This window comes from Channa argus, chromosome 17 (assembly GCF_033026475.1).
Source record: "Channa argus isolate prfri chromosome 17, Channa argus male v1.0, whole genome shotgun sequence".
Taxonomy (NCBI): Eukaryota; Metazoa; Chordata; class Actinopteri; order Anabantiformes; family Channidae; genus Channa; species Channa argus.
The window spans coordinates 6,592,904-6,612,696 of NC_090213.1; the positions used below are offsets into that span (position 1 = coordinate 6,592,904).

Below are 19,793 nucleotides of genomic sequence, written 5' to 3' on the forward strand. Positions count from 1 at the left end.
TAGGGAAGACGATGTTGTTTCTGTGAGGTGGTTCACGTCTTTGGTCTCCACTCTTTCACGGATGGCTGTGATATTCATTTATTTCAGGACTACAATTTTGATCAATGACAATCATTTTATTACTTATTGGCTCATTTGTCTGAAATGTTTAAAACCTGATGACTTTTTCATTCTGTGGTCCAGAATCCTGACCAGCCTCATAAATTGCGCCATGATGGTATCTGCTGTCAAGCAGAGATGCACCGGCAGTCAACTGTGGCAGAGCCGTCCTGTTATCATTACACATCCATTAACAGTCACATCGCCCTGCTGCCAGATGCACTGGGCTGCAACCAGTAAGACTCATCACTGCTGTTACAGGGCTATCGTATGTGACCTTCACACATACACCGAACCTTCTGCAGGCAGACGACTTCAGCATCTCCGCCATGAGTCATTACACCCACTCAGGCTGAAAGCAATTCAGTTAAGGGTGTGTGTGTGTGTTTGTGTGTAACCTACACGTACAATTTGATCAAAATCAGTGTTTAATATTTTTGATGAAACTATTTTCATCTCTTGCTGGGTTGGCATGGTAAACTTCTCCACATTCAAGGAAGATGGGAATGGCCTGTGAAATTAGATCTGATTACCAAAGGCTTCTTATTGTAATCTTTGACATTACTGTTCATGAACTTCATGTGCGTAGACTTTATTAAGCAATTTCCATCACACAGAAGATTAATTATCTGAACATCATAATGACCCAGTTTTATAAAGGTTGACAAAAAGCTCATAAAAATATAGATTGGAAAAACAACGGGAGAATTGGTTCATGCGTGGTAACGAAGGCAGATACTGCATGTGAGGTAGAAAAGTCTGTTTTCAGATTAAACAAGGTATTTGTATAGGTACAATGTACATATAGGTATTTGTATGTACATTGCACCTTCAACTAACATGAGGAATAAGTACCTAAATGAGACCCTATTATCTTAGTTATTGAACTCACTAATATTACTAGTTTATCATGATTAAATGACTCTAAATTATCTTGCTGAGGTACAAAAAATGTAACCCTGAGCTGTAATCATTTTTGTGGTAGTCTTGCTAGAGCTTCAGTCTTTCTTTTCCTTTGGGCTTCTCCCTTTCAGGGGTCACCACAGCGAATCATGTGCCTCCATCTAACCCAGCTTGCACTCGCCTCTTCACCTCTTTTCCACAATCTCCATTGCTCCATTGAATTTCTCCTTCTCTTCTAACTCACGTCCTACCTGTGGGGCATAACCACTGACAACATTGAACATCATGCCTTCAATTTCCAGCTTCAGACTCATAAACCTGTCTGATACTCTAATCACCTCTAGAACATTCCCCACAAACTCCTCTTTCAGGATCCATGATAGAACAACTTGAACCCTGCTCCTATGCTTCTAGCCTTGCTACCTTTCCACCTGGTCTCCTGGACACACAGTATATCCACCTTTTCTGCATCATGTCAACTGACTCTGTAGCCTTCCCTGTCATAGTCCCAACATTCAAGTCCCTACTGTCAGTCCCTCATTCTTAGCTTTCCTATTCTCTCTCTGCCTACGAACACACCTTCCTCCTCTCAATTTCCACCGGCACCCTGTCAACAGCACCGGTGGCGGTAGGTGTTTGACTTGGGACTGGCACAAGAAGACACTGGCTTGTGTCCCCTTGCGGCTGCATTTTGCTAGAGCTTCAGTCTCCACTGAATTATTTTTTATTTTAATGAGAAATGAGGTTCAGCCCCTGTAAAATCAGTGGTAGAAAGTACAATTTCAACGTACTTGCAATTGTATTTGTAATAATTTCATTCCATTACATTAAAATAGTTAAATACTAAACTTTTTATACTACTAGTATTTATCTGACGGCTGTAGTTACCAGCTATAGTACTTTAGATTCAGATCGAAACTAAATATAATCTACAAATAATTATGATCGGTTACAATAAGATGAGGAGTATATGAAGTAATGTACCTTTTAACAGTAGCAGTAACCATTACATTATGTTCAAATGGGCCATTCTGGACTAGGACTACTTTACTACATTAAGTATATTTTGATACTATAATACTTTTCTACTTTTACTAATCACAAAGCTTTTTGTTTTGTTTCTACACTGTGGTTTACTTAAGTAAAAGGTCTCAGTGCTATAATATATATTTGTATATTATATGCTAATATATGTACGTACTATGTATCAAGAATAGTCATGGATGAATATACATTGACAAAGGATATACATAAATTATCCATCTGCTGAAAAGCTTGTCCCCCATCCCATAATAATAAAATTAAAATCTTTATATTGCTTCTGCTGCTGATCATGATAAATCAAATTCTGTTAAACTGGAGCAGTAACTTGTTTTTGTGATTGTTTGCATCACAATAGCTTTTAGAAATAAAATACTTCAATGCTACAGTACATCCTGAAATATACAGCATATCTCAAAATATAGAGTAATACAATGCAAAAATGCAGAGTTATCCTTGGAATGACCCCAGGCTGTCAAATTTTCAATCTCAGTCTGATTGTGATCGGCTCCACTCATGGAGCATGTGATTTGTGCATATGTGCACAGATCTCTGAGCTGCAGCTGTGGGATTCAAACACTGCAGGGGAGGAGAAGCTCCCTGCTGAAAGAAAAGCCTTTTCTCAGAAGGAACAGTTACCCCAGATAACGGTAATACATACACCTGCACACAAAAGGTTCATACATGGCCATACACTACTCCCATCACCGTTGGCTCTAAACCTTCGGCTCCTGATGTGCAGCTAGAGCATTATGGCTTCAATACAATCACAGTCTGGGGCTGCAGCTCTGCTCAAATATCTGTAATTCTAGTGAAACTCCAGGACTGCTATGTACCAACAACAACACTGGACAAAGCTAGATCTTAATCACCTGTAAATACTGAGCCAAACAAGGGCTAAAATGTGGTATGTGGAATTCACAGGGGTGTTTCTGGGGACAGTGGAAAATGGAGCATTATTGCCGTGACAAGTCTGGGTCCCATTAACTCCACAGCCTAATGAATACTAACTTTAATAACTCTGGACCTCCTCAGAGAACAACTGAACATGTGAAATTCTTACTTCAACAAAGCAATCATGTTATCATGTTATCATGTAACCCTTTAACTTCCACACTAATATTTTTTAGTGTAAGTGTGATGATTTAGCAATAGTTCAGGTTTTATTTGTCAGATTACCCAATTAGGAAGCAGATGTGTGAGTCAACCTGCTGGTTGACTTGTCCTGTTGGTTTTCCTAGACATGAATAGATTTAATTCATTTCTGCAACAGAGGTTTTTAATATAAAAACATTTATAGAGATTAGAATACATACTTTGATTAGTGTGTGTTTATGTGTGTGTCAAACTGAGTATTGCAAAATGTGTATTTTCTTTTATCATTATCAAAATGTTCACACAATTTTACCGATTCAAACAATATAAATATTGAAGGTGTGTGTTTTTTGAGCTATCATGATTCATATGTGGAATGTGTTCACAAGTAGGCGAACATTTGACAAAATTATGTCTGTGTAGTTTACAAATTGAATGACTAGCAATAGTTAGAAAATGGGTAAAGAATGAGCAATTAACCTTGTACAGGGCTGTTTAAACTGCCTTATTACAGTGGCAGCTCAATTTTATGACAAATTATAGATATATAAAGGTATATATTGTCTGACTTATGCCCTTCAACTAAAATAATTGTTAGGGTGTCTAGAAATGATATGACCACTTTCACACACATTCCATGTTAGGAGCTGTGCAGCACCGAGTCACTTGAGTTTTTTTTTTCCAGAAAATATTTCTTTACAGCATCTCCACCCAGTGGATTTAATCGATGCTCAATGAGGTGAATGAGGATAAACAGCCAAAGAAAAGCCAAAGGTTTTCAGTTTTTACTGCAGCAAAAAAAAAGGGTCAACCGTGTGGTTACAATACCAGTTAAAGGGTTAACCAGTGACAGAAACACACCAACCACACACCAGTTAGAATGTCTGATCTTGATTCTGGATATTCTAATCTAGCTCCTGCTGTAATGTAAAATCTATGTCTAATTCTCCATTTGAGTTTCGTGGAATTCAAGATAGTCCTCTCCACACCTTTTCTGCACTACTTCCAATGCAGTGGAGATTCCAAGGATTTTCTATGCAGTGCTTTGTCTGTTACTGTCACATATCTCACACTGTAAGTATGAGTCACTCTTTGAGGGACAGCCTGTAGAACTGTGAAATATGATTTACAATCGCCATGTTTTACAGTGTCCTTTATTGCTGCTGCAACAAATATTTGTGCCTCGAACACCATATTACCCGGCATTCTACTTAGGAAATGAACTGCTTTCCATTTCAAGGGATCATAATGAAGTTATTTTTAGTACAATATAAAATGTCAGGAGAGTTTTTTTGAGAAAGTTCATGGAGATATAAAATACAGCATGAGTGGCCAAGTGGGACACATGGATAATGAGTCTCTTCAGATCTAATGTATCAGATTGGAAAACTGCTATGAAATAAACATGCTACATAAAAAAATAAAAGATAAAAATAACATTAACCTAAAATCTGATTATTTTTATGATGTCTTTTAGCTACGTACACGAACACCAGGCACCTCTATTGGTGGAGATATTTAATGTTATGCTATTGCTCATAATAGGATGTTTCATAATTAATTACTACTATGTATATATGCAAAATGATTTTGCTTACCCAGAAGGTTAAGTTACAAGAGAAGAGCTTTAAAACGTGCAAGATTCAGTCCCGTGAATGGTTGCCAGCATCAATAGATAAGCCAGTGTAACAGATCTGTGTAAGATTTAGTGGTGTGTGGCCTCAGACTTATGTAGGTTGCTTTATGCTATATACTTGTACAACCCTAAAGCAAAATCAGGTTTGTTTGTTTTTTTTGTGGTCCTTTAATTCAGTATTGTACTGTATATTTTAAGCTCAATCTTTAATATGTGCATCACATTTTAGAGGAATTGCATCTGTTTTTATGGTTTTCTGCAAGTTCTCCCATTGCCTTCTCTCGTGTTTTGGCTTCCTTGTCGGTATACAAGTGCCACTTAAAGCACAGAGGAACATGTTCCAATCAATACAGTGCACTTGAAGAATCTTGTGAAGGTAATACAGTATGAAGATATATTTAATCAGCCCTGGTAGAAGCTAAATCATCCCGTGAGCCCTTTTAACTAGTCTTATCACATACCAGGCCTCTTCAGAAATATTGCTTTTGACCAGCAACACGTACTGTAAATTACCCATCTAATTATATCATACTGCTTGATGAAACGGTTTTACTTTCTTCAGTTACCTGACAACAGAATGATGCTGTTGTCATGGATAAGTCTTAAAATAGGCCATTTGAAAAATCTGCCCACAGTGTTTTAATTCATCAGAACTAAATAATTGACATGCAATAGTTATGTCTTTATTCTGTTTAAATCTGTTGGCTTGGCTTTTGTTTACATGTTTCAGTTTTTGTAGGTTTTTGAAATGTGACTTGAACACATCAGTGTTGAACTGAGGGTCGTCAGGTGTTTTGGGTCCTGGATCATCAGAGACCCTCACACTCAGCTGTGGGTGATCAGCCTCTGGCTTGTGTCCCAAGTAGCACATGGATCTTTATCCACAGCCACCATGAAGCTTTTTCTGTAGCTTGGGTAATGGGCTTAGTGGCTTCTATTTACTGTAATTCCTCTGAATACAAGGAAACTGAACTCTAGTGTAGAGACTGCCTGCTAAGCCTCTGCAGACCACCTTAGAGTGGTCTTCTCAATTTGTTCAGGAAACTTTAGGTGTGTCTCAAGGTCCACCTTCAGCTGCCAGTCACGACCTGAGACTAGCAGCCCAGATGAGACATAAGGCTTGGGACGCACCTGAGTTTTTGGCGAGGACTGTCACAGACTGGGCTTTTCACACTTAGACTGTTTCCACCTATCACGGTTCACTTATCACTATCACAGTTTTCTAGTCTCAGTCGGAAAGTAGTACCCACACTGTGCAGATGGCATCATCTGCTGCCTTCATGGCTCCACCTGTACCTCCACATTGTAGCTTTAATCTTAATTAGAGTAAATTAGAATTAAACAAGGCTATTTTTATGATACAATACAGCTTTATCACAACTTCATTGTTCATCACAGGACTGCTCCAATAAAAGAATTTTGCGTGACACTGGAACTTACAGCGCTTATGTCAAAAATACATTTAACACACGTTGGAGAACATATTCTCCACATTCAAATCTTACAGCCCATCCTGATGGGTGCCTTTCCATTAGTTATTAGTGGAATGAAAACAATATTAGTCCATTTAGAGTTAAACTCCCAAAGCCCCTGTGAAATGAAGAGCGAGGATATTGAACCCCAATGTCTGAATGCCAGTCATCTGTCTGCTTGTTCTCCAGCTGGCCCTCAGCTGGCCTGCTATCGATCTGGCAGCGTATTAAACTGTCACTGTGGGGAAGGCTTAGAGCTGCATGGTTCAGAGGAGGTAATTTTCTTTCTTTGCTCTCAAAATGTGTTACCCAGATATCTCTGCACCGACATCCCCACCCCTCAGGGGCATGCCTGACATTTTCTGTCTCAACAGGATGTACACCTGCTTCATTATTACCACAGTGATGACCATGTTGGTCTCCACTCTCACCAATTCCTCTCTGCACGAAGAATGGCATCTTCTGGGTCAGGAAATCGAAAGGGTGCATTTTTTACAAATTGTAATTTTGTTGGTCTTCTGCACGTGTTTGGGTGCATTTGTTGTTGGTCCACTTGTCAGTTATTTTGACTGCTTCCTGTCGCTTCAAGGAGACTCCAGATAAAGATAAGATATTTTTATGGATATCTGTGTATCCATAGGATATAATGCTTATGTACTATTGATGGAATCTTCATCTTTTACTATTATTTTTACTTTAAAATTAAATTAATGCTTCTCGTTTTTGTAGGTCAAGCTTTCCCTTGCTATAGGTGCATTTATTTGCAAATAAATGCCCATGGAAATTACTAAAGCTTCATGCAAGCCCACTACCTGGTCCATGTAGAACGTGTGGTGATATCACTGCTACGAGGCAGCCCACTGCCTCGTGGGGCATTAAATCGAGCAGCTCACAATAATTCACATGAAATCTGCACCCACTGGTCTTCACTCGAAGCCAAGATGGAAACACAGAAACACTCATGCAGCACAGAGAGTCGCACAACAATAAAACACAGAACATGCCACACTCAGGTGTCACATGCATGCACGTACACATTTTTTTTTTCTATTTGTTCAAAAATGGTGACGAGCACTGATGAATCCAGCAGATGTTAACATGTTCTTTAGTTCCTTTTCTGTGACAATTCATCGTGTTGCTCAACAGTCACTGTCTAAAAGGTAACAGTCCAGAAATCATTTGTGTCCTTAAAGGAACTGTCGCCACACACAATCAAGGTCATGTTTGCATCATATCATTGTTCTGAAGCTGCCTGTTCCCCCTGCCTTATGACTGACAACCAGAATGTGTTTATTACATCATGATAGAAGAAAAGTGTGACAGCAGGCGGATGGCTAGAAAGGTAAAGGCAGAGGGCTTGTCAGGGGGATTCTCTGGATGGGTTGGGAACATTTCCTGGGATGTGAATTATATATGACTTTTGTTTTGAAATAAATGATTGATATTGATCTCATCAGTTTTACAGGGTGCCATGTGCTAAAACTGTACAGGTTTAATGTCCTGGTTTTAAAGCAGAAATCGTAGTAAGCCTCCAACCTACAGCAAAAATATGTAGCCCACAATTTCCCGTAAAAAGCAAGTTGGCGTTTTCACATTTGAATGTCAGAGAGAAATAAGACCTATCCGAACAGTCACTAGATGTAAACGTATGATTTATTAAATAAAATAAATATTAGGTTAATTTTAAAAAGATGTTCCTTTCTTACATAAACCATTTTTAACTTGTCATGAAAATATTTTTATAAAAAGAATAGTTTTTTTCATTGTGACAAACCTATTTTTGTACTTTTACTGGACGACTTGTATAAATGTAGCCTGTCTGGCTGACGGCTGCGTTAAAAAATGCCAGGAGGTTTACTGCATGTCCAGTCTATGCAGAGTAGAAGAGCTAATATGTTACAATTAATTTATATATATTGAAGTAGCATTGTCATTGTATCAACATCTGCAATGTGTGAAGTAAATGGCTCAAATCACAGAAAGTTATAATTCAACGCCAGAGAATCAATGTCAGAAAAGAGTCGTCGGTCGAAATTTCACCTCCACCGAAACTGAATGAAAACTCAGTGGTATGTCGATTCCAGCTCTGGATCCAGACCCGGACTGCGGTCCACCTATTGGTTACTGCTGATCTACAGTAAACTCCCAAGATGTAGCTGTCCAACCTGCTTCTATATACAATTATGGGATTTCTGGGATTTTCCCCCTCCACACTTGTCTAAATTTAAATTTACATCATGGATATCTGAAATATTCTTTTCATTTCAGAAAGCCGAAATATCTGAAATTATGAATTGAAAAACAATTGCCTCTGAAACGTATACAAGAAGAATAGTGTAGGAAGAAGATATCTAGAAGAATAATGTGGATATTGGAAATGACAAATATGGATAAGAAGAATTGTGGATGTATGAAGTGGTTTTTTTTTTGTTTTGTTTTTTTTAACGAGGAAGAATTTAATTAGATGTTTGAATAATATGTATGCAGCCAGCTGTTAAACCTTAAAATAACACTTATAGTTTTTTAAGGAGTTTTACAAATCGTAAATGTAGTGTTGACTAGTGAAATCAAAGCTGTAGATATTGTAAAATACAATTTGTACTCAGCTGACAGCTGCTGTAGCTAACATGCGTTTAAATATAATCATAAAGCTCAAAGGGTCTGTTTGCACAACGCGCTGCAAGAAAAGGTAATCAGAGCTTTTTGCTTTTAGCTCTTCTCAAACACGCGTTGGCCACATTTCTCTCCCCTTTCTGTTTCTCCTAGATTCGATTTAGGGTTTATATATAGTTTCTGAATTGTGTTGTGCGATAGCTGTCTCCAAAGCGACCGACTTCCCACTCTCCAACGCAAAAAAAGCATCTGTGAAGAGACGTTACAGCTGTGATAATAGACCAAAGGCATGTGTTGTCCTGTTGAACCTTGATTTCTGTTTTTAATCACATGATTTCACACGACTCTGTAACAAGGTTTTTCTGCCACTTTATGCTGTTGCTGCTGCAACTTTAGTAAATATTATGGGCAGTTACAGTAGATGCCCACATTTTTACTGTAATTAACGTTGGTGTATTTTGCATTTTTAAAGGTCCCATGAAATGATTTTTGTACTTTGAAAACAAGAAGCAGCCATATAATGTAAGTTCTTAGTTGCAGAATGTGTGGTCTTAAAGGTAAGTGAGCTGAATCTGCATTTTTTTCCCTATTTGAGAGGAAAATGATTCAGCACGGTATCATGACAAGGAGTTTGGAATATTGAACACTACAAAGAATGATTTCAGGCAGAGCATCTTCAGACGCAGATGTTAAAGAAGCTTTTGTGCTGTGACAAATTGCAACTGTAAAATGTATAGGAGAAACTACAAGAATACAACTAATATGATTGTTGGTGTTAAAATGCTAAGAATATAACTATATATCAAGTGCACATCTCAAATGAATGGTCACTTTTCAGTTTGATCAAACTGTCCTTGTCTTTGTCTAAAGATTGAGGACATTGTCACCCGCATCCAGGATGAGACGGAGGGTGTGCCCATCAGAACTGTTAAAAGCTTCATGACCAAAATCCCTAGTGTCGTCACAGGTAAGGAATAAAAAGAACCTGTGAAAAACTGACGTGTTCGTGCATCACTGATGTCCTCGGGAAAGAGAAAATGTTAGAAAATGCTGAAATGCTCCATGTTTTATAATTTAGTTTGACATTTTGGGAAATATGCTTATTTCCTTTTATATTTGCATCTTTATTTTTTTAGTGCTGGATCAAACACAATGTAACATGTTAGGTAGTGTTACTGTAATGATATTTGTTCCCACTGTTTTCAGCTTAATTCTGGTTTTTTTTTTTTTTTTAATGAATCATATTATTCACTCAACTCAGTAAATTAAGATTAGATTCCCAGTACACGTCAGTTTTTCTAGTACTGTTCTTTTCTGTAGTGTAGAGATAACATGGTGGAAACACGCTATCTTTAATTTGATCATGGTTATTTATTTATTTATTTTTACAATAATGAAAACAATGTGTACCATGACAAAGGTTGGTGTTGAATTCAGACCCCACTCCCCTACATTTAGAATTTACCAGTCAGTACAAGCAGGTTAATGTGGCTCCAACATGTTAACACTTCCAATGGACTGAGACAGATCTGTCTCAAAAAATAAATTATGCGAAAGGTTTTTCATTGTAGGATGGGGGGTAAAAAGTATTCAAAAGTTATGGGTTATGTACTCCAATGGTAAATCCTCATCAGTTTCTGGTTGCTAAATCATGATCAGTTATAATAACTATGAGCAGTGTAAATCTCTGGCTGATTCACGCCCTTGGACCAAAAACACAAGATGTGTTGTGGCTGGATTTTCTAGTGACTGTGACGAGGCTGCCACTTCTGCAGCAGATCACAGGAGAATATCTGAATAGCTGGAGGCAAAGTGGGAGGACAGCATATGATTAAAAGAACGTGTGGAAGTGGAGTGACTAATGGTTCCCTCCTACTGTCAAGGTGCCCTTGAGCAAAGCATTCAACCCCCGACTGCTTCAGCAGAGCCTGCACTGTCAGTGTGTGAGCTCTTAATGTGGGTCTCTGGGAAAATGTGCTCAATGAAACTTTGTATATAAATAAGCATATAAAATAGAAAAGTAAGACCCATATGTTGAAGATGGATGGTAGCCGCCTTGCCTGCTGGCTGTAGTCGCTTCTGTTGATAACCTAAATCACTTTAAAAGGCTTGAGCTGGAGTGGGAGGCTCTGGCACAACCCAAGCAAATGATAGAAACAAAAAAACCAAAAAAAAAACTCTTTTCTTTTCAGTCCTAGCACTTATGGCGCTTATGCATTACCCCAATATGTCATGAGCAGAGCGTATCACTAAACACAATTACTCCAGCAGTGGATGGATTTGCACAGCAGCAGCAGCCCAAATGCGTGCAGCTGAATGCTGAACGCTGAGAAATGAATGAATGATGGAGATTTAAACTCTGCCTCCCTCTAGATTACAAGGGTACAGATGATACTCCATCTCCACTGCAAAGAAAATGCTTTCAAGTAGGTCTAACTATCATAGTTATGATGTCAGATCTTAGTTTCCTGGAATTATTTCATGAGATCACCTGTTTTTAACATTGGGCTGTATTAGTTTAGAGCCAGTAATGTTGCTTTCTATTACACATAGTTTTGAGTGTCGTCAGGTTTATCTGGTAATGACAACTAATGGAAAAACTGTTTACTCCCTACCTCCTTTTCTCTAAATCAGACCTCATCTCTACCAATGTTTGTTTCTAATTTATTTAAATGGGCTATTCAGGTTAACACAGGGGGGAAGTATTCATGGTGGACCTAATTTGTTACACGATTAATGGTGGGCTCAAACTAAAAATAGATGGGGGGGAAAAGGTTATAGAAGAATTAGCTAAAGTTATGAGAGCAGAAACCAATGTAAAACATACTTCAATATTAATAAAGAGCCAAGAAATTTGGAAAAAAGCAATAAGTATAGAGGAGGTTATACGAGATAGATAGATATGCATCCAAGAGCATGGATTTATGCAATGTATTATATACAGGAACATGAGGAATATTAATTATCATAGACTGGAAAACATAGTAGATGACAAATGGATACAGATCAATGTGGCTTTATTCAGGGAGGATTCTTCAAACATCAGGGACACTTAAGTATAACTGATTATCGCAAAATGCAGAGAATGGCTTTGATTTAATGGGTTTGGGTTAGGTAGGAAATTCAAAACCTGGCTAAAGGCAGTTTAAAAAAATCCTACATCTGGGGTTAGGACCAAGGAGATTCACAGCACATAGTGGAACGAGACAGAAGGATTCTCTTTCCACCAGACTATTTGCTCTTTATATTGAAGTGTTAGTAACAGCAGTTGCAAGCTGCAAGAGGAAGACAGTCTGGGGAAAAAAGTATTAATTGGCTTTTTATGCTGATGATATAATGTTCTATCTTACGTAAACTGCAAACGATTACAGACAGCAGACTGTGTGAAAGTTTAAGGAAATAATTTCTTTGTCTTTGACCTAATTCAGGTGCAGAAATTGTACAGTGGCTCATGAAGAACCTGTCCATCGATGATCCGGGTACGTTATGAAAAATGAAAGCAGATTGTACTGTGCTGCATAAAGTGACTTTCTTCAAAGGCCACAGCCTTCTGTGAGAGCAGAAGCCCAGCAGCTCAGCTTAAAAGATATGCAAATAGTGTAATGACAGAAACCTACTGGGCGCAACACTCCACAGTTTAGAACCCGAAATAACCATTAATATTTAAATATGAGTTCTCCTTAATTTGCCTGTAAAGTGTTTCTCTGCAGAGCATAAAATACAAGGTTTATTTATCTTTACAATGAGAACTACTTTAAATGGTAAATAGGAGTTTCTCACCCGACAAGTGTAATTACTGGTATATTTTAATCAACTTCAGAAGATTATCTTTCCTACAGAAAAAAATAAATTTTTAAAGTTGCATCAACAACAAGGACTGTGTTGGAAAATAAGAAAACAGCAGCGAGCTTTTGCGATGGGTTTGTTGTTTAGTTGGTCTGACCTGAGGCAGAGTGGTGGGAGAGCAGTGTTTGTCGGTACAATAGCCTACAGCCTGGACACTGAGTCATCCGTGAATATCTTGGATGCACCAAGGCTGAATCCTATAGCTGAAATGCCACAGAGATTTAAAAGGAGATCAGGAACTGCTTATGTGTGACTTTGTAAGGGCGGAACATTGTACAAATATCATATTTATTCTGATTTGTACTGGTGGCTGATGTTATATTTGACTTTCACCAAAATGTCACTTCCGTGACTGTGTAGTTTGACTTAATTGTGCTGACATTATTGCAACTGAGTAAATTTCATCGATAAATATGCTGCATAATGGATAAAATGTGGAGTGCTTAGAGACCTGCTGTGATCTGGACTCCTGGTTCTGTTGCCTTCACAGCTGAGGCCATGCACATCGGGAGTCTAATTGCCGCTCAGGGCTACATCTTCCCTATCTCAGACCACCTCCTCTCGCTCAAAGATGACGGCACTTTCTACCGCTTTCAGGTGAGCCGGAGTGAAACCATGAAACCATTTTCTTTTTTCTTTTTTTTAAATAATGCAGAGCCTGATTTTCATCCTATTGACCAAAACACCACACGGGAGATTTATTTGTAGATAAATGATTGTAAATTACATTTAACTATGAAATGCACTTTGTCAACCTTAACCAAATCCCACTCTGGTAATTCATTCCTGACAGAACCGAAGAGATTAGATGAGTATTCTGTTTATAGCACTAGTGAATAAATTAATTAGAATCTAATAAAGTACGGTGAGATATCAGTGGCTTTCTACATGTATAATATGTACATTCTGGAATTAACAGAAGAAAAACATATCCTGTTTCAAACCACAAATGTGTAAAATATATAAATTGCTTTATTGCACAGCGTTGCTCTTTGTATATCCACTTTGTGATGTAATGTTGCTCCACTTTAGCACAAGAAGCCTGATGGAGACTACGGATGTTAACCTTCTATTACTACTGCGGTTCTGAAGTTGTGTATTGGCACACACACAGTGTAGCCTATATTAAAAGCTGCTGTAGATGGCTCTTTATTGTTAATGGATTTCAGCAGTTTGTCCTCCAATAAATGCAAATTACCCTGTGCCTTTCGTAACAGAAGCTCAAACTAAAGCCTTCCTCATCCTGTATTAGTGTGAGAGATTCCATTGAGGTTAATCTGATTGTGGGGGCGCTTATTTTCATAGAGACCCCAATCAGATTTTGGAAATTACTTGTTCCTTTATGGAATTACACCAAACTAATTTGATCTTGATGACATAAGTCCCTGTTCGCTTTCTAAAGCTTTTTCAGTGCCATGTTGGGATCCTGTGACCTGATTAAAAATGAATGTCTATCTGTTAAAATATTCATCATGCAAGCAAGGGAGGCGCATCTGGGTCCAGGCTGAGTGGGTGGCTACCAAAAGCCTGACAGAGACACATGGTGTAGTAAAGTGGTACACAACTGTAGAATTACTTCAGTGTTTCAGCAAGAGTAAGAGCAAAAGGCAGAGCATGCTTGACTTTTCACTCTTCCTGCACTGTTCCCAGATAAGACCGTGGCACTAAAGTCACACGTTAATTAATCCTGACTTTTTTTTTTTTTTTTAAATCCTGAAATTCATAATTAAAAAAGAAACTAATGTTCCCAGATTCCTCTTGGGGACTGGCAGGGGCATCGCGTGGCAAGACTAAAACGATGTCTGTAACATCTTCTTTCTTCCTATGCAGCCAGTCTTGTAGTGAGCCGAGCCTCCATCAGAGCTGGAGGAGCAAGTTAATTAAAGCAGACAGCAGTGCACATTACAGTACTTTGAGTTTACTTTTCTTCCTGCAGAATGAAGTAGAAGAGCAGGCAAGAGATGGAGGAGGAGAGTTGTTTGCCATAGTGGAAAAGCTTCATAAAGATAATCACCATTCATTAGCATTTCATTTTCTAACCAAATTAAGTGCAAGACAAAGAGAAATGCAGAGAAGGGAAAAACAAAATGCCATGTAATATCCCTCCTCATTGAAACTACAAAAGATGGTTTTTAAACTGGAGTGAAGTCAAATGACATTCCTATCAGAATCTGTTCTTTGCCTGCTGGCTTTATTGTTCAGCTTTCCCATTGTTTATCTTGCAGCTTTCATCGCTTCTCATTTTATTGTGTTGCTGCAGCACTCCCACGCCTCTCCGACACCCCAGGATGCCTCTTACTGAGGGGGGCGGGGGGGGAAGTTTCAGGAATCAGATGTTCCAAATTTGTTCAATTCTGATAATAAAATTATTTAGATTGTTCTCAGAGATACAAGGTGATTGTGTGCTGATGCTGCGTTACAAAGGCAAAGCGTGATCCACATCTCACTTTTTCACGTTCTTCTCCCTCAGGCACCATATTTCTGGCCATCAAACTGTTGGGAGCCTGAAAACACAGACTACGGTGAGACCTTTAAAGGGATACATTGGCATCTTGCACTTAACGGTTTCCACCAACAATGCTTTTATGTGCAAAAAATGTATTATTAATTCATGTAAATGAAACAGCACATGCTCATTTTTGAATTATTAGATGTTTTTTACTATTTGGGTAGCACCACTGCACGGCCCAAAGAGTGTAATACTATGTATATTGTCTTTTTCTATGACTCAACTACTCAACAAGCCCTCAGATTGGTACCATTCAAAATCAATTTCTCTCTGACGGGTTTAAGTGAAGGCAAGTGTTTGAGGCAATAAATAAAGCACTGTGCAGTCCAAATAACCAGCTGTAGAATTTTATCTTGTAAATAAAGATTCTATCTAGTCCTAAAACAGTACTTTACATATAGTTTTTTTTCGTATGCTGTGTTATGTCTTTCCAGGGGGGAAAGAAAACATATGGTTGTGTACTGTAGCTGTTCAAGCATTTGTACTGTAGTTTTGTTGCAGGCCACTACAGTACTGCGTGTTCATCTTTTACTCTGAAATAACAAATAATGACAATTGCACAATTGCACTTTGTACTCGACACGCACAGGTTTAACAGTGACTGTAGGTAAAGCTATAAAATTAGATATTTCACAGTAGAGCAGGATGTTGGTCTCTATCTGACCTTCACTGACTGAAGAGCTGAGACCCAGTCTTCTACCCTGTCTGTCTCTGTCAGCTATTTATCTGTGCAAGAGGACCATGCAGAATAAGACGAGGCTGGAGCTGGCAGATTATGAGGCGGTGAGTGCAGAATGTCCCCTTAAGATTTTACTACATGTCGTGTTTGGAGCAAAAAGCTTGACATAAAGGCCAGACGTGTGTGTCCGGGATGTGGTAATATCTAAATTACATCTTAGTGCACATTCAAACTATAAAATTATGTTTTTATTCTTTTTTCTGGCAGATATCTTTATCATCTCTCTTCTCACTAACAGGAGAACCTAGCCAGGCTGCAGAGAGCCTTTGCCAGGAAGTGGGAGTTTATCTACATGCAGGCTGAGGCCCAGGTCAAGTAAGTGCACAATGTTACCATAGCAACACATGAAAACCACAATGCATGTAGTGAAGTCATTCACACCCAAGGTAAAAGACAAAACATACAGAATAATCTCCGTGTGACATGTCGTGATCAGTGAATGTCTGACAGATTCCATTAACCCTCCTGTAATAGAGTTTCAAACAAGATTACCTATCCACTGTGATCGGAGCACGACAGGTCTATTGCTTTATGTTTCTGAGATACAGGTACATTATAAATCTTTTCTTTTTTTTCTTTTTTTATATCCATACCACCAGTAATAGATATCACACTTTTGGGAGATATTTATAGAAAAAGTGGAGACAGGATGGATGCAGCATCGGCAGTGCTTTATGATGTCACGTGTCTTTATCGCAGGCCTTATTAGGAATTTCATATAATATACAGTATATCTGTAAAAGTCAAATCAATTCAAAAGGATAAAATGAAACCATTTATTTCTTACATGCTTACAAGACGTGAAGTGAGAGAGCAAACATAAATATAGTACGTAAAGCACTGAGATGCTTTAATTAAATTACTACTATGCTCAAATATTAGAGAAAGATTAATTTGCTCAGTATTAAAACTGAAAGCTGTCATCAATAGAAAAATTGCCACCGCAAGAGTCAAGCAATTGTTAAGGAATTATTGTGCAGTCATGTAACAGATTTTATTAGTTGGCCATTGTGTTTGATATTTTGAACTATTGTTTAAATTCGTGATCTAAAAATGAGCTGAACTCTTAGACTGTTACATTAATGTAATATAGTAAACATATCATATTTACATACACAGAAGATGGTGCACAGATGTGTACAGGGGCCAAAACTGATGGGCATCCTCAGCCTTATAATCTCTAGTCTCCCTCTCTCCTCTATCCTTCCATTCTGATTCAAGTGGTGCATCGAATCCTGATAACAGAAAAGCTGCTTTCTCACACTGACTGATTCTATCTGCAGGATAGACAGGAAAAAGGATAAAACTGAGAGGAAGATCCTTGACAGCCAGGAGAGAGCCTTCTGGGACGTCCATAGACCTGTGGTAAGCCTCTGTCTGTGCATGTGAGAGTGTAGACACCCACCTTACCTTCCTTTCACATTCTCTGCTTTTTCTACTGTATATTTCCAGAGATGTCTTTAGCTTTAATGGAAAATAAAGCAGAAACACTGAAAACATGAAAACCACTGTGGACTGTACTAATCTTATTTTTTTAAATTGTGTTTTCACCAGCCAGGATGTGTTAACACCACAGAGATGGACATTAGAAAATGCAGACGTATGAAGAACCCTCATAGAGTGAAGAAGGTATGAGTCCCGATGGCTAGAAAGTGATGCCAAGTTGTTAAACGAGGGTGAAGGTCCTTAAAGTTGAAGGAAAATAACTACAATCTTTCTCTCTGTTATTGCCCTTCCTCTCCCATCACGTTCAAATGACCCAGTCAGTCTATGGCTTGGCAGAGGAGGGAGCACAGTCTCACAGTCCCGTACATGCTCCCTCGCACCACTGCAGAAAGGGCACCAAGGAGGATGTGGAGAAAGAGGTAAGAGCAAGCAATATGTTGGTAAATAATTGCATTAGAAACATTGATGTACTGCTTTGTAGCTCAAAGGATTTAAAGAATAAAAACACAAAGTCAAGGCAGCAGGATTATACTGTGGATACATCGTAGCACTGACGGGAAACCTGCCAACCAACTAAAACATGGTCTTGTTCGTTTATCTTGGTAGTTTATACTGATGTGTATTAGTGACAACCAAACACGGACATTTTTAGAAAATTCTTGGCTCTCACGACACCATTTTGTTTGCTGCTCCGTAATAAAGCAGCATGCAAACACCGACTGACTGACTCGCCTCCTCTTTCAGATCTCATTCCTGAGCAACCAGCTAGATCGTCACTGTATGAAGATGTCCAAAGTTGCTGAAAGGTACAGAAAACTCAACTCTGAACCAAGCGGAGCTCTTTTCTTTTTTTTTTTTAAATAATCAGTCACGAATAGGCTTGAGGTTTCTCTTTGAAAACCACTGCCAGCTGGTTTTTCAGTTTAAGGGCAGTTCACAGGCCAGTGCATGTCACTGAACATGCATGTTCAGGAAGATTAACTGCAGCCCTTTTCTAAGCATTAATGATTAAAAAAAATGAAGGGAAGACTTATTAAAACCCTGCATCGAGTTTCAAGGAGCAGTGTAGAAAGTGAACAAGTGTATTTTAAAACCACGTTTTTGCCACATCACTAGATTTTTCGCTACTTGTTTAAAGAGAAACATTTGAGAACGTAATTGCAGACGGTAAGTTATTAAAGAAATCCTCATCCAGTGTGGGATATGAAATCCAACCAAAGCTGCTGTTCTTAAGTCTCACAGATTGAACAAGCTTTAAATCAGTTGCATTTGTTGTGGGGCGGTTGCTTTATTTCATACACGTTTGCATCATTCGTGTGCTACAGTATGTAAGAATTGGCTGTGTTCCTGCCAGTGCCGTCCTCTGCTCAGTCAGTCAGTCAGCCATTACATCCCAGCGGAGCAGAAAAATGTATAACTGGTGGCTGGTTTGGCTGCTCAGCCTCCACGACCCTTTAACCTCCGGACTCCACGCATGGAGCTGAGTTTGACTGGGGCTCCACAGAGCGGAACGTTTGTGTCATTGCCACAAACACTCCATGAAACAACATAAATCAAAGTGGCTGAAATCACTTAAAGCGGCCAATACCAGACAAGGCTGATGATGCTCATTGTAGAGACAAAGGTAGCGTCTCACATGATGATGCTCTAATTTAGATTAGCAAAGTTTGCTCGTGCTCGTATTTGATGCTCTATGTACCGAGTGAGTGGTGAACATAGCGTAAGGATATAAAAACATGAACCATTGTCATTTGTGCTCAGAACATCTTCCTTATGTTGCTGATGCCCTTTCTGCGTCACGTCTCTGTTCTCGTTCATTTTAAGTCATCACAGGTAGGAGTCTCAGTGATGAGAAAATTATGAAAAAGTGAATTGCTAAGCAGCAGCGCTTAGCAATTAATTTTCATAATTTACGCCTGAGTTCTCACGTAAGCAGGAACTGCTTCAACTTCAACCAAATAGTCCAAATATGCCTGTAAAACTTCACCTCCTGTGTTGTGTGTTTGTGTATCAGTCTGATAACCTACACTGAGCAGTACATGGAGTACGACCCCTTTCTCATGGCGCCTGAACCATCCAACCCGTGGACCAGTGATGATCCTACATTCTGGGATCTGGAGGCCAGGTACAGACCTCCCAGTGAACATTTCATTGAACAATATAAGTGGTCAGTCACACATTCTCTAACTACATCTAACTATGGTGTTTTTGGACTATGAAACACTAAGTAGAAGATTTTATAGCTAAAGAATATTCCATTGCTTAAGTTTCTACTGTGTTGTTTTATTGCATTCCACTATGTACAGACCCTCTGACTGCCCAGAAGATGTGCTGTTGCATATCATTTTGTGTGGAACCTTGTGCCCAGAAGCCTACAACTTCATTATTACACAC

General features: G+C 38.7%; 1 protein-coding gene across 2 annotated transcripts in view; it reads left to right on the plus strand.

Annotated features, from left to right (window-relative positions):
- LOC137102364 (regulator of G-protein signaling 6-like) overlaps positions 1–19,793 on the plus strand; it is a 63,552-nt gene that overhangs the window by 37,126 nt on the left and 6,633 nt on the right. For both annotated transcript variants that reach the window (XM_067481812.1, XM_067481813.1), the window contains exons 3-13: positions 9,730–9,826; positions 12,288–12,338; positions 13,196–13,302; positions 15,176–15,227; positions 15,933–15,997; positions 16,192–16,268; positions 17,237–17,318; positions 17,508–17,582; positions 17,717–17,818; positions 18,144–18,205; positions 19,414–19,524. In XM_067481812.1, coding sequence (XP_067337913.1) covers positions 9,730–9,826; positions 12,288–12,338; positions 13,196–13,302; positions 15,176–15,227; positions 15,933–15,997; positions 16,192–16,268; positions 17,237–17,318; positions 17,508–17,582; positions 17,717–17,818; positions 18,144–18,205; positions 19,414–19,524 — 881 coding nt within the window. The remainder of the gene's footprint in view (positions 1–9,729; positions 9,827–12,287; positions 12,339–13,195; positions 13,303–15,175; positions 15,228–15,932; positions 15,998–16,191; positions 16,269–17,236; positions 17,319–17,507; positions 17,583–17,716; positions 17,819–18,143; positions 18,206–19,413; positions 19,525–19,793) is intronic.